This window comes from Lithobates pipiens, unplaced genomic scaffold (assembly GCF_037356315.1).
Source record: "Lithobates pipiens isolate NorthernLeopardFrog02 unplaced genomic scaffold, aLitPip1_a1.2 Scaffold_3, whole genome shotgun sequence".
In the NCBI taxonomy this organism is placed as follows: Eukaryota; Metazoa; Chordata; class Amphibia; order Anura; family Ranidae; genus Lithobates; species Lithobates pipiens.
In genome coordinates this window covers 52438388-52453473 of record NW_027507790.1, presented here as the reverse complement: position 1 = coordinate 52453473, position 15086 = coordinate 52438388, and the positions used below count along the sequence as shown (strand labels likewise).

The following is a 15086-nucleotide window of genomic DNA, read 5'->3' as shown; positions in this document are numbered from 1 at the left end:
CTGTCCCGCAATTGACATGTTTGTGCTGGGTCACAGGCACTTTCACTCTGGGACAATGCAGTGACAAATGGAATGAAATAGAGGACACAGCCAGTCAGCCACCCTACTAACTACATAGCCGCCTCCACCTGGTGTCTAGCAACCTGTGACGTCAGGCTCTCAGCGTAAGGCTGAGTGAGCTTCTGCTGCACTGCTGGCTCAGATCGATTCGGCAGCTGTCCGACTTCTCCTTCTCCTGCCCGCGGCCCGACTGAGGGACCTCACTCACCAGAGGGGACAGAAAGTGAAGGAATAATAATGAAGAAGGTGACACAAGTGAGAGACAGTAATGAAGCTGACAAGTGAGGGGATATGAAGGTGACAGGGAAACAACTGAGGTAATAGTAATGAAGAAGGTGACACAAGTGGGGAACAGAACTGAAGCTGACAAGTGAGGGTATATGAAGGTGACATATGGGACAGTAATGAAGGTAACACAGAGAAGTGAGGGAATAGTAATGAAGGTGACAAATAGGTAACTGAAGGGACTCTAATGAAAGCGACTCAGGGAACTGAGGGGACAGTAATGAAGGTGACACACAGGGAATGGAGGGGACATTAATAAAGGTGACACAGGGAACTGAGGGGACAGTAATGAAGGTGACACATAGGGAACGGAGGGGGCATTAATAAAGGTGATACAGGGAACTGAGGGGACAGTAATGAAGGTGACACACAGGGAACGGAGGGGGCATTAATAAAGGTGACATAGGGAACTGAGAGTACAGTAATGAAGGGAACTGAGAGGAAATTGATAAAGGAGACAGAGAGAACTGAGGGGACACTGATGCTTATTGCTTTTGTTTTTCCAAAAATTAACAAAAAAAGGTATCAAAAATCATCTTTCTTTGGGTGGGGGAGTGTTGTTGCAGGGTGTCCCTGAATGGCAGTTTGAAAATGTGATCATCATAGTTGTGTGAGTGGGAACACATAACCAACATATTAGTGGGGTTTTCTCAAATTTGACTGCAGAACTTTAGGCTACTTTCACACTGGGGCGTTGGGGGGCATCGACGGTAAAGCCCCGCTATTTTTAGCGATGCTTTACTGCCATTTTTGCGGAGGTTTGCAGTTGATAGCGGGGTGCTTTTAATGCTAGAGGTTAAGAACCGCTGGCAAAGCAAGCGGAGCTGCAGCGGATTGGCGGCACTGCCCATTGATTTCAATGGGCAAGGGCGCATTAGAAGCAGTGTATACACCGCTCCTACAGCAATGCAAAGATGCGGCTTGCAGGACTTTTTTTACCATCCTTCCAGCACACCACTCCAGTGTGAAAGCCCTCGGGCTTTCACATTGGAGTGACAGGAGAGGCTCTTTCAAGACGCTTTGCAGGCGCTATTTTTAGCGTTATAGCGCCTGTAAAGCGCCTCAGTGTGAAAACAGCCTTAACGTTAGTCTGAAGTTTCTCTAAAGAACAAAAAATTGCTGCAGGTATAAATGGGGGGACCTAGAGGCACATTGTCCTTTCTTTATAAGTAAATGTACTTCAAAGTAGTTCCTTTTGGACTATGAGGGGGCTGCCCCACTGGCCTATAGTAATAAGTAGGAAGCTGGAGAGAATGGAAAACATCAGCATTATCAAGAAATGCTAAGGTTTTGCCTATCAGAGCTGCCAGGGATTCAGTTGTACAAGCTCACTGCAGGTACTGTACCTCTAGGCTGCCAATAAAATGCAGAAAACAGACAGAGGAGATTACAGAGTGCACTGCAACAGTGTAATGATGTGCGCTCCTTACTAAATCAGTAGGCAAGGTAAAATAGTTGCATTAGGCTAGGCTCACATCTAAGCAGCTCTGCTGTGTTTACGCAGGCATGCCGGTGTTCTGCCGTATAGTGTCCGGCCATCATATAGCGTCCGCCCCGTACTGCGCATGCGCAGTACGGAGCAGACGAAGCTTCGGAAAATTTCCGAAGCTGAACGGCGCCTGCGCCGTGAGTGGAGGTGGTAGCCCCACCTTCCAAGTGGACATAGGGTTGTGAGTATTAAAGGGCCCCTCGCGGGCGAGCTTCGCTCGCCACGCTTCGGGCTCGGCCTCGCTGCGCTCGGCTCTTTTTTATTCCTACTCTATGTCCACTTGGATAGTGGGGATAGAACCTGGACTCACGGCGCAGGCGCCGCTCATCCTCGGCAATTTTCGGAATCTGTGTTGCTGTGTACTGCGCATGCGCAGTACACAGCGGACACTATCCGATGGAGGACGTTATTAGACAAGACACCGGCCCATAATTTGAATGGCTGCTGTCCAAGCATTGTCATGCAGAAAAAGTTCCCTGTGCCTTTTTTAAAACACGGCCAGAGGGAAATCACATGGTGCTTTTGCACCATGCAATTTCCCACAACCCAAAACACATTGAGTTTTCAGATGCATGGGGGTACCATCAAAAGTGAACAGCCACACCGCACGTCTACAAAAGAACAGCACGCTTTTGCTGGGGGTGGTTGCAGGTGCAGGAACAGTTGCGATTTACACTCTGTCCTGCACTCAGAATCACCACAACCAGAAGTGTGAACCTAGCCTTAGTGCACAAAGTTCACGTTTTTGTGATAGAGATGTGTAAAGCCCCATATATACTATCAGATTTTCTGCTGATTTTTGTCTTCAGATTTACCAAAACCATGTAGTGCAAGGGCCTGCCTGATTGCATACACGTTGAAACTCCTAAGGTTTGACCTCATATTATATGGTTTTGGTAAATCCGAAGGAAAAAATCAGCAGAAAATCTGATAGTGTGTTTGGGGCTTAAATAACAAGAATGGCTGAACAAAATTAGAACTATTTTGGTAGGTAAAACACACATGTATGTGCATTTAGCGTTTTTTTCTTTTATTGCAGACTCTAATTTAGGATTAAAGACCCAGAAAACATCATAGAGGCTTACAAAACTACGAGCTGCATGTATTTTATTGTGACTAAGCATAAAAAAAGATGAGTACCAGGTGAATGAATTATTTAGAAACAATCAACCACTAAAAGAAACAGGTGTAACATTTTTTATTAACGCTAAATTTACAACTTAACCTCTCCCACCTAGATTCCATTTGAAATTGAGCGTGTTTGCCAACACCTTAAATGCTTTTCTGGAATGCTCAACTGCTGCTAACATGCATCTGTAATCTGTATACACTACATAGATTTAAAATACTACATCTATCCAGAATAAGTTTTCCATTAAGCAAAATGATGATTTCAGAATTCTTTATTCTTTACCATCATGTTGTACTAAATATACACACTATGACCTCATTATAAGTCTCTTACAAATATAATTCAACCATTCTCTACACAGATGCCATAATCTATATATACGAGCAATCAATGAAGTAAAGAAACGTTGACTGCAGTGTTGGTGGTGTTTGTTAATGTCATAGCCCTCTTTAAGCTTTGTTGTTGTTCGTTTTAGTGCTCACGTAAGGTGTTCATGCGAGCACCAAAGGGCTGTAAGGCATTTTTGAAGGTATGTTCAACCAATATAACAAATCTGTACATTTCTAAATTATGTTTACTTGCATGGTTGCCACCCCTATCAAATCATTCTCTGCAGCTATTACCTTTTGTACCACCACCCCCTCCCTTTAGAATGTAAGCTCTACGAGCAGGGCCCTCCTGCACCTTTTGTATTGTACTTAACTGTGTTGTCCCCCCTATACATTGTAAAGCGCTGTGTAAACTGTTGGCGCTATATAAAACGTGAATAATAATAATAATGGTTGACTCACCACAAATGTGCTAGAACATTGAAAAGGAGAAATCATTTATAATAAAATTAAGAGGAAAGCCTAAAGATGTATTGGTCCTTACCCTTCTCATCTCCAACATTCATGGCCCATTCTTTGTGTCTGCAGTAATTGTCTATGTTGTCCACAACACTCTGAGGGTCTCCACATACTGCGGTTTCCAGGGCAAACTTCAACATTCTGTGTTCCTTCAAATTATTTTCCATGGTTGATTGTTTCACACACCAAATAAATTTCTACCTCAATAGTGAATACTGCAAATGATAGATGTTGTGAAAGATGTTATAAAGCTGAATATAAATTGTTATATTGGTTTATACTGTATCAGATCCAACAAAATTAATAGTGTAACTCCTCTACCTTTTGTGTAGTGTTCATTGAATTATAAGGGAGAAGCTACATGGAGTCATGAAGTCGCAGATTATTTTATTTATTTTTTTACCATTGGTGCTTGGAGTGAAATTATGGTTTGGAGTCACATAGGGGATGATTTACTAAAACTGAAGAGTGCAAAGCCTGGTGCAGCTGTGCATGGTAGCCAATCAGCTTCTAATTTCAGCTTGTGCTATTAAGCTTTGACCAAAAAAAAAAAACTGGAAGCTGATTGGTTTCTATTCAGAGCTGCGCCAAATTTTGCAGACTCCAGTTTTAGTAAAGCAACCCAAGTGGGACGTATATTTATACTAGTTGCTACACCTTTATACAGCGGATTTTCATATATGTAATATTTCATTTTGCAAAAATGAAAGGAAAGCCCTGTCTGGTTATTACACATTTTCAATTCATGCATTTTTATATTTATGAAGAGTAGCTTAGGAGGGGGTTTTTGAAAATTGATTGGAATGGGTTTATTTGATTACTGACATTGTTCTATGCTACCAAAAACGTTTTTATTTCGATGCAGACAAATATATGCAATATTAGTTCAGAGGGTACCGTAGTAGTTGCATGATTGCTATTGTTTGACATGGTAATTCTAACTAGATTGATAAATTAGGTGACTATTTCTTAAACAAAGTTAAGAGAGCACAGAATTGGGGAATTGTATTTTTTAATATACCTGAGCAGTGTGTAAGTGACAACATCATGAGAGATATGCAAGGGCTGCCATTGCTGGCCTACTTCAAAAACAACTTTTTATTCACAGACCCAGAACAAACATGATGTAAATGAGTGTCCGAAAAGTGTCTAAACTTCCTATATTTTTTCCAAGTCATTGATTCCAGAGCTTAAAAGACAGATCATTGACAGGACATCCAGGGAACTAGAATTCTCGAAAGAGAGTTTAGAAATGGTAGCTTTGATTATGTTTTTATGACAGAGTCCCCTTAATTTACTGACCCAGTAGTAGACAATTTCCCCAAAGCATCAAAATGGAGAAGCAATCAGGGAAATTCCCTTAGTGAATAGCTGCCATTCTATTGCAGGGGCTCTGCTGTTGCATAGGAAACCCTGCAGAGATAGAAAGGTGCTGTCTTTGAAACAAAAAGCCCAACAGCGACATTCAGCATTAATACATGGCCCCGGTATTTAACTGTTATATGCTTGCAAAGGTGGCAACGCTGCAATTTCTTTTTTACTTTTATAAAATGTTTATTTAGGAGGTTTTCAAATGACAAATAAGGACAAGAAAAGAAAAAAAAATACAGCAGAGAAAAAAATGGCAACTGTACCTCTTTTGAAAGACAGCAAGTGAGTTTTGTCATTTGCCCAAAGAGGTAGATCTTCCTGGTAGGATCACTAGATAATATTTGACAATGCCAAAGCAGTTGGACAATAGCATTGCATGGAGTTATATGGTGTTACATGATGAATAGCCTAACAAATCTTACATTTAGACTTAATATATGTTTTAAATAAGTAGTCATTATGCAATTTCTCAATGAACATCAATTATAGGAAGAAAAGTTTGATCCTTCAGGGGATCCAGTGGTCCAATCACACACTGTGAAAGAGAGGAGTTTCCAGACAGTGCTGAAGGGCAAAGTAGTATACTGAATAGAAACTGAGGTGTATTAAAATAAAAAATTATCTACATGATAATGAGGTCACAAAGAATCAGTGAATGTTGATGTGTGCTGATAGGACAGTTCAATAGAATTGTGTAACAGCATAGCCTATATGATGCATTATTATGATTTGCCTAAAATGCACTCAGCTCTTAAGCTTTGTTGTGGGCTGACAACTTGTGCTTTTGTGGATTGAGTGTTGTCAGCTTCCAAGTGTATTTTGCTAAACTACTCAACCTCTCCCACTCTCTGATCTTTACAACACAAAGGCAAATTTGTCTGCACTACAAGATAAAGACTAGGAGGGTTGTGTGCAATAACGCAGGAAGTGAGCAGAGAGTTTTTTTTTTATATTAAAGAGATATAAGAAAGGGCTTTAAATATTTGTTAAACAGACCAAAAGGGAGCAAATAGAAGGTAATATTTAGGGTGTGTATACACTTCCATTTGAAAAAAATGCTATCAGGTAGTTTTAGTGCAATAAGAGACAATGGGGTTGATTTACTAAAGACAAATAGACGGTGCACTTTGCAAAGTGCAGTTGCACTGTGGAAGAGCAGTTGCTTTAGCCTTCGGCTCTTCTCGGCGGCTTTCGGTCGCCTTCAGCTCTTCTCGGCGGCTTTTGGCCACCCTTGGCCGTTCTCGATGGCCGAAAACTGCAGAGAACGGGCGAAATCTTCCGAGAATGGCCGAAGGTGGGCGTAATCTACCGAGCACCGCCGAGATACACAGAAAATCCGGCTCTGTATCTCGCGGGACCATTTTTAAAAGGAAAAGCTGCAAAAAAAAACTGACAAGGCTGCAAATGACACTGGGTGCAATGATGGACAAGGCTGCATGACAAGGCTGCAAATGGTGGACAAGGCTGCATGACAAGGCTGCAAGTGGTGGACAAGGCTGCATGACAAGGCTGCAAGTGGTGGACAAGGCTGCATGACAAGGCTGCAAATGATGGACAAGGCTGCATGACAAGGCTGCAAATGATGGACAAGGCTGCATGACAAGGCTGCAAATGACACTGACAAGGGTGCAATGATGCACAAGACTGCAGATGGACACTGATAAGGCTGCATTGATGGGCATTTAAATGTAATTTTTTTTTCCTTAAACTTCCCTCCTAAAAGTTTTTTTCCTTAAAATCCCCTCCTAAACTTGGGGTGCGCGTTATACGCCGGTGCGTGTTATACGCCGATAAATACGGTAGATCTTCCACGGCCAACCAGTGGTGAAGTAAGAAAGACTTCAAGCCTGAAAGAAGCCTGGGAGAAGATGGCAAGAGTATTGATGGAGCCACGAGGGAGAAGGACAACCTTGCATTGCTGGAGGAAGACATGTAAGTCTGCCATAAAGTGCACTTAAGGTAAGAGTTCTGGGTGGGGGCACCAACATGTACAGTTATACTTTAAATGTATCAGTGAGGCTTGAACCCTGTTTCATTACTATGAATGTGCTTAACTCTAGTACTGACTGCTCTAAATTGAAATAAAAATACAAATCTGATTGCTATGGGTTACTGCAGTTTGCTCAACATCATTGCTTTGTTGTAGAAAGTCTATATACTGAACTTGTAGCACCCTCTAGTAGGTGCTAAAATTAGGATTTTCTAGCAGTCTGGGGGGTGACCCTGGGTTGGGGCTCAGGTGCATCCAGGAGGAGTGACGAGACCCTGGAAAGAGAGGCACATGAGAGAGCAAGGAGAGGACAGCAGGAGAGAACACTATGCCGCATACACACGACCGGACTTTCCAGAAGAAAAGGTCAGACGGTCTTCCCGACTGACTTTCGACGGGGTTACGATGGACTTCCGAATGAACAGACTTGCCCACACACGAACGGACTAAAGTCCGTTCATTTTGAACGTGATGACGTAAGACAGGACTAGAAAAGGAAGTTCAATAGCCAGTAGCCAATAGCTGCCCTTACGTCATATTTGGTCCGTCGGACCAGCATACAGATGAACGGTTTTCCCGATAGGAATTGAGTCAGTCAGACAGATTTGGAACATGTTCCATTTCTAGGTCCGTCTGAATTTTTTAAAGAAAAACGATTGGACTATCCCACACATGATTATCCGACGGAATGATTCCATCGGACCTATTCTGCCGGAAAGTCCGGTCATGTGTACGCGGCATAAAAGTCTCTAGGGAAGACAACTGGTCACAGCCGGGGGGGCTGGTGAGTGAGCACAGTCGGGAGGACTGGGGAGCCATGCCTGAGAGAACTGGGAGATTGCAGTTTGAGATAGGTGCAAAACCAGAAGGGAGGACTGTGAGAATGGTAGTGGAAAGAGGTATTTGCAGCCATGCTGGCTGGCAGGGCCTGAAGAGAGCTATCTGGGTTTGGTAGCTGAATAGAGGACAGTTAGCACATGAACTATTTCTACACCACAGGGGCCCGGGGTCCTTGCCCGCAAAAGGCGGTGGGTCTGAAGTAGTGTTAGGCCCAGGGCCATCTTTAATATTGATTGAACCCTGGGCAAAACTTTTCTTGGGCCCCCCCAGGCAGTTTTGCTCTCCACCTGATCTGAGACATACAATAAATAGCAGCTAGTCTCAAAATCAGTTTACTGAATCAAATCAGGCAGCTATTGCGATTGGTTGCCAGAGGTTACAGTGTATTATTACCGCTCACTGGCTGGTTGCTAGAAGTTACAGCACACAGTACAGATCACTGGTTAGTTGTTACAGAGGTTACAGCCCATGATTTCTGCTTGTTGATTGGTTGCTAGAGATTACTGTGGCTATGACCTCAGGGGGGCATGATATACATATCAATGCCGCCTGCCGCTGCTATTTATGTATGAATGCCGTCACTATTTACATATGAATGCCGGTAATTTACATGTAAATACTGGGTCTGCAGGTGAGTCATCTGTACACAAAAATAGGGCAAAGCTAAGCAGCATTAGTAACAGCACTTCACACTGAGATATTGGGACACAGCACAGGACTACAACCTCAAGGGGTGAGGGAATTTAAACCAGGATAGTTGGCAAGTATGAAGCAGCTGCTTTGGGCCCCACAACAATGACAGGGCCCAGGGCAGCTTCCCCTTTTCCCTGCCTTAAAAACAGCCCTGGTCAGGCCTACCCATGCGGTGCTAGCTAGTTTGGAGGAGTAACAGTCTGCAGCAAGGGAAGTGCTGGAGGAGAATCGATGTACAGCAAGTGTTTGTGCTGGAGAGAAGAGTGTCTATATTGGAGTGTATATAGCAGTCCCAAGAAAGTTTGCACTGAATATTCCTGGGCATCCCATAATTCCCAATTTCCCATCCAAGTTTAAGCCGTTCGAATAAAAAAACAAAAAACAAAGCTATGGACTGTTCTATGTCTCTGAGTGACTGAGAGATTGATGTCTGGCTGGGCAGAGTGACAGGTGAACCACAACATTCAGCAACCCCTATGGGGCATGGCTACATACCCCTGGTTCAACATGTTAATTGCCAGTCCATCAAGGGCAGGCATGTCAAATTCTGATAAATCAGTGGGCTGAATTGAGAGGACTAAATCCTCAATCTTTTGCCTGTTGTGGGCTGCACCTGCTAAATGTCAGAAAAACACTATGTGGAGTTATTTACTAAAACAGAAGCGTGCAAAACCTGGATCAACTCTGGATAGAAACCAATCTGCGTCCAGGTTTTATTGCCAAAGCTTTTGTACAAGCTGAAATTAGAAGCTGATTGGCTACCATGCACAGCTGCACCAGATTCAGATTACTCCAGTTTTAGTAAATATCCCCCTATGCCACTTTGGAATTTAACATTATAGAAAAAATTGCAATTACAATATTTCATCACATAGAAAGAGGCCATAACACATTTCCTGAAATATTTAGCTACAAAAGTATGTAAGATAGATTTATATTTTTTGTCCTCAAATTGAGGGTCACAGAGAAGTGACAGGAACGCATGTGGCCCACAAAACAACTATCTGCCATGCCTAATCTATATTATTCTTTAGAAAAACAGTGCATTATGGCATGCAAAATATACTGTTAGCTCTTTGTACATACTGAAGCGTCAAAATATGTCCCATCCCGACAATGTCTGCAAGGTTAATTCATCAGTCCCTCAGTTTCCTTCATACAGTACAGTGTCATGTAAATATGTTTCCGCATCCGATTCCCAATATGGATATTAACCTTTATTTCTTTAGCAACCTTAGTGTTCTTTGTGCATATGCCATATAAACCTTAGTCCCATTAAACAATTTAAACTCTGTCAATCTGGAATATATTATTTGTTTTCATTGGGAAATGTTCTATGTTCTCCTCAAATTTCCATTCTCTCTCATTTTCAATGCCAGATTAAACCTGATTGGTGGCTGTAGGCAGCACAGAACACGTCTTTCGTAAGACAAATAATAAATGAGGCCAAGTGAGGTAAATGTACAGCACTGCAGCTATAATGTTACTCAGTCTGCTTCTGGAAATGTCAGCAAGCATCGTAGATGCACAAAATACAGCAACCATGGCTGTTCAGTGTTTTTTTGCAGTGCATGTGTGTTTCTTAATACACAGCTTACCTCTTACCGACAAGATCTTAAGTTATTCTACATTGGCTACATAGATAAATGTTGGGTTATGTAAGGAATGTTCTCTTTGCTTGTGTGGGTTTCAAGGATAGTCTGGTAGGTCAATTGACTCCTGTCCAAATTGGCCCTAGTATGTGTGTGTATGTATGTGAGATAGGGACCTTAGATTGTAAGCTCTATGAGGACAGGTAATGATATGAATGCATGTAAATTGCTGTATACATTGCTGGTGTTATACAAATACCTGCAATAAATAATACAAATAAAAACATTACAGAAAAGATCACTGTTTCATTACTCACCGAAGCAGCCACGTGCTCTTCTGGCAGTATAGACCCCAGTGAAAGTGTGATATAACACCTATCCTTAAACCTATAGGGTAATGCTAGCATAGTGTTAAATTACACACGTCTCATTGGGTGTGAACTCACTGGTATGCAGCAAGACTTTCTTTTTGGGGGCCTGGGGCACAGTTGAATCTCCACCCATTTATTAAAATTGTTATGTAAAATAAGTCACTAAGAAGGTCACCGCCAAAAAGATACTGTATAACAAGCAAGTACATGTGTTGTAGTGAAAAGTGAACGTATATTTGATCTCATTGCACATTACAGTACAATTTTTGATGTAAACAAATACTAATTTTGTTTTTGCATACTAGTATAATCTCTGGGAGATGTTCACCAAATTTGTTGCACAACATGGATGCGCAAAACAGGAACGTGATACATTTTATGAGCTGTATAGGCTTGATTTATAAATCCCTCTATGCTGCAATTGTTTAAAGTGGTGTTCCACAAAAAAATAAAAAAAAAGATTAAAATTCCTAAAAAAAATAAAAACATTTTGAAAAAAAAATGTTTTAAGGCTGGATTCACACCTATGCATTTTTAGTGCTTTTTGCATTTTGCACTACAGTCAATTTAACATGGTTTCCTATGAAACACGTTCTGTAGTGCAAATCTGCAAAAATGCAAAAAGCACAAAAAATGCATAGGTGTGAATCCAGCCTTATGCCGCATACACACGACCAGACTTATGTCCGACAGACTTTTGAAGGAGTTCTGACGGAGTTCTGACAGAGTTCTGACGGACTTTCCGAATGAGCAGACTTGGCCACACACAATCACACCAAACTCCGACGGATTCGAACGTGATGACGTACGACTGGACTCGAATAAGGAAGTTCATAGCCAGTAGCCAATAGCTGCCCTAGCGTCGGTTTTTGGTCCGTCGGACTAGCATACACACGAGCGGATTTCTCGGTAGGAACTGGGTCCGGCAGAGTTCTGGCGGAAAAATTTGAAGCATGTTCCATTTCTAAAGTCTGTCAGACTTTTGCGAATCAAAAGTCCGTTGCAGCCCACACACGATCGAATAGTCTGCCGGAATCATTCCGTCAGACTTTTGATGTTGAAAAGTCTGGTCGTGTGTACGGGGCATAACTCACCTCTAAATAAATGCCTGTTGCTAGGGGGTCCATTGTAGTCTGCCTCCTTCAGGGCCTGGGCTGGTGACATCACTTCCATTTGGCGCAGGAAGGGCTCAGCTTTGCCCCCTCCCTCCTGTCAGTCACCTGGGACACGTGACAGGTTCCAGGTGACTGCGCATCCAATCACGGCGCGCGGAGGGGGGGACAAGCAGGGCTTCGTTCCCCCGCATCGCTGGACCCTGGGACAGGCAAGTGTCCGAATATTAAAAGTCAGCAGCTGCAGTATTTGTAGCTGCTGACTTTTAATTATTATTTTTTTTTTTAAGGGGAACTCCTCTTTACCCTCCAGATTTACCAAAACCATATAATACCGTATGAGGTCAAACCTTAGGAGTTTCAATTTGTATGCAATCACTTGTACTACATGGTTTTGGTAAATCTGAAGGAAAAAATCAGCAGAAAATCTGATAGTGTGTATGGGGCTTTATGGAAGTTGGCTTCCCAGGATTGTAGATAGAAGGATCACAAATCCTTTGCCAGATAAGAGGTGGACTGATCTGTGTTAGACATACTTCTGATATGATCGGTAACTTGCTTAGAAGTTTTCCCACCCCAGTGTAAAACAGCATTGGGTGCCTAAATGGGCAATTGCCAAAAGCCAGCACACAAAGAGTCACATTCTTCCAGTACTGGGAATTACTGGGTAATGCCCTGTACACACAGTCAGACCTTCTGATGGAAAATGTGCGATTGGATCTTGTTGTCGGAAAATCCGATCGTGAGTGGGCTCCATCTGACTTTTTCCATCGGAATTTCCAACACACAAAGTTTGAGAGTGGGATCTAAAATTTTCCGGCAACAAAATTTGATCGTTTAAATTCCGATCGTGTGTAGACAATTCTGACGGACAAAGTGCCACGCATGCTCAGAATAAATTATGAGATGAAAGCTATTGGCTACTGCCCTCTTTATAGTACCGTCATACGCGTTCTACGTCAACTCATTCTGAACAATTGGATTTTCCGACAACTTTGTGCGACCGTGTGTATGCAAGGCAAGTTTGGGTCAAAATCTGTCAGAAAAAATCTGACGGATTTTGTCATCGGAATGTCTGACCGTGTGTACAGGGCATAATTCTCTTCAATACTGCAGGGAACTGAAAGGACTGGGGATGGGGGGGTGGGGGAGACAAGGTGAGTAAAAGCTACTGCATGGGTATGACATAAAATGCATATGACCAGTGATTGCCCCTGTACATATTTATATTGTCTCCTGTAATTTAGGTTCTGCAGGGGTACCCAATATCTGTATCACTCAGATACGTCTATATGTAAAAAGTTACCATTCATCCCTGTTTCCCAAGGACAATCCCTGTTGTGAGGGGTCTGCCCCCCGAAAAGTTCATCCTCACAAGCTGATCACTATAAACATTGCAGTGCACAGGCTCCAACCTAAGTCACACTGTGAGAGCATCGATCAAAAATGGCACTGCCAGAGCGACGATCCCAGTTATCAAGTGCATGCAGGAGACTCCAGCTGTGCAATTTTGGATCGATGCTTGAGCAGTATGACTTAAGTTGGATCCTGTACACTGCAATGTTTATACTATGCTATCCAGCTCCCAGGAACAATGGTAGGGATGAACTGGAAACAAAAGGGAGAAGCCAGATGCTGGATGTGGGGGGCCCCAGTAGTAGGGTGACCACATTTTCAAACTGCTATTCATGGACCCCCCTTCCCAAAAATCAGTTTGTGCTGTAACAAATCACAGCACAGTCGGGGCAGCTGATGCGCGCTCTACCCAGAAGCATGTTTTTGTTTTTTTCAAAATTTTCTGTCTTTTTTTGTTTGTTTAGCAAAAAATAAAAACCCCAGTGGTGATTAAATGTCATCAAAAGAAAGCTCTATTTGTGTGAAAAAAATGAAAAAAATGCCATTTGGGTACAGTGTTGCTTGACCGTGTAATTGTAATTGACAGCGCTGAAAGTTGAAAATTAGCTGGGGTAGGAGGGGGGTTTAAGTGCCCAGTAAGCAAGTGGTTAATCCTTGTTTGTGAACTTTGTGTGTTACTTAATCCAATTCCTGACCCCACACTCTGTGCCTTACTTACTCCTGAATGGAAAAGAAGAAAGGTAACAGCGCTCTCTGCAGGGACAACTCAATCCATACACCAGGTCCACTCACAGGTGCCGAGGCTCAATGTGTCCCAACACACTCCAATGCAACAGTAGTAAGAAGAGGCGGCAACACTGTAATCCTTGAAGTTTTGTTTATTGGTACATCAGCATGACAATAAAACAATAAAGCTGACGCGTTTCAGCAATAGCCTTAGTCGTAGCTGGTTTGAAACAGATATGGCAAAAAAAATATACTCACATACTCACATATGCAAACTCCATTGGCCTATCATGTTAGTGTCACAGAAAATTAACATATTTAATTGATACCACCAATTATTCAAGTGGTTAGTGACTACACCTGTTTTTAGCCAGCATAAGAAGGGGATGAGGAAAGAACAGCAATAAAAAAGTTATTTTGTTGAGCCAAGAAAAAGTGTGTAGAAAAAATGCTACATGAAATATTAGGACCTTATTGTTCCAAGGGAGAAATGTATTCCTTAGAAAAAGGTGAAAATGCAGACGTATGTTCAAGTAAAATATTTAGTGGTAACAACTCAAAATAAAGTCAAAATAAATGACAGAAAAAAAAGGGGGGGATGTAATTTATGGCAGGATCAAAAAAAAAAGGATTCAATTAATGGCAGGATCAAAAAAGAGGGATTCAATTTATGGCAGGGTCAAAGAAGAGGGATGCAATTTATGGCAGAATAAAAAATAAAAAAAGGGATTAAATTAATGGCAGATCAAAAAAGAGGGATGTTATTTTTTGGCAGGATCGAAAAAGAGGAATTCAATTATGGCAGAATCAAAAAAGAAGGATTCAATTAATGGCAGGATCAAAAAAGAAGGATTCAATTAAAGTGGTTGTATACTCAAATTTTTAACTTTTACCTACAGGAAAGCCTATAATAAGGTTTACCTGTAGGTAAAAAAAATATCTCCTAAACCTGTACGGTTTAGGAGATATTCCCCTCGGTATGCGCCGCTGACTGCAGCGGCGCATGCGCACAAGGGGATTCTCGGCCTCAAAATCCGGCAGTGGCCGACTGGCCGGAATGAAATCTCCCGCGCGCATGCGTGGGAGTGACGATATCGCGGCTCCGGCCACTCACAGCGCCGGAGCCGCGATACCCGGAAGAAACGCAGAGGGAGCATGTCAGCTCCCTCGGCGTGGATCGGGCCAGATGTCGGGGCCTCGTTCTAAGGTAAGTATTTCATA

The 15086-nt window shown here is 42.4% G+C and overlaps 1 protein-coding gene across 1 annotated transcript in view; it reads right to left on the bottom strand.

Annotated features, from left to right (window-relative positions):
* LOC143940392 (catechol O-methyltransferase-like) overlaps positions 1-10734 on the bottom strand; it is a 31712-nt gene extending 20978 nt beyond the window's left edge. Inside the window, exons 1-2 of the mRNA XM_077461685.1 lie at positions 10618-10734; positions 3840-4029 (exon numbers count right to left, since the gene is read on the bottom strand). Coding sequence (XP_077317811.1) covers positions 3840-3981 — 142 coding nt within the window. The 5' untranslated portion in view covers positions 3982-4029; positions 10618-10734. The remainder of the gene's footprint in view (positions 1-3839; positions 4030-10617) is intronic.
* Between the last annotated feature and the right edge of the window lie 4352 nt (positions 10735-15086).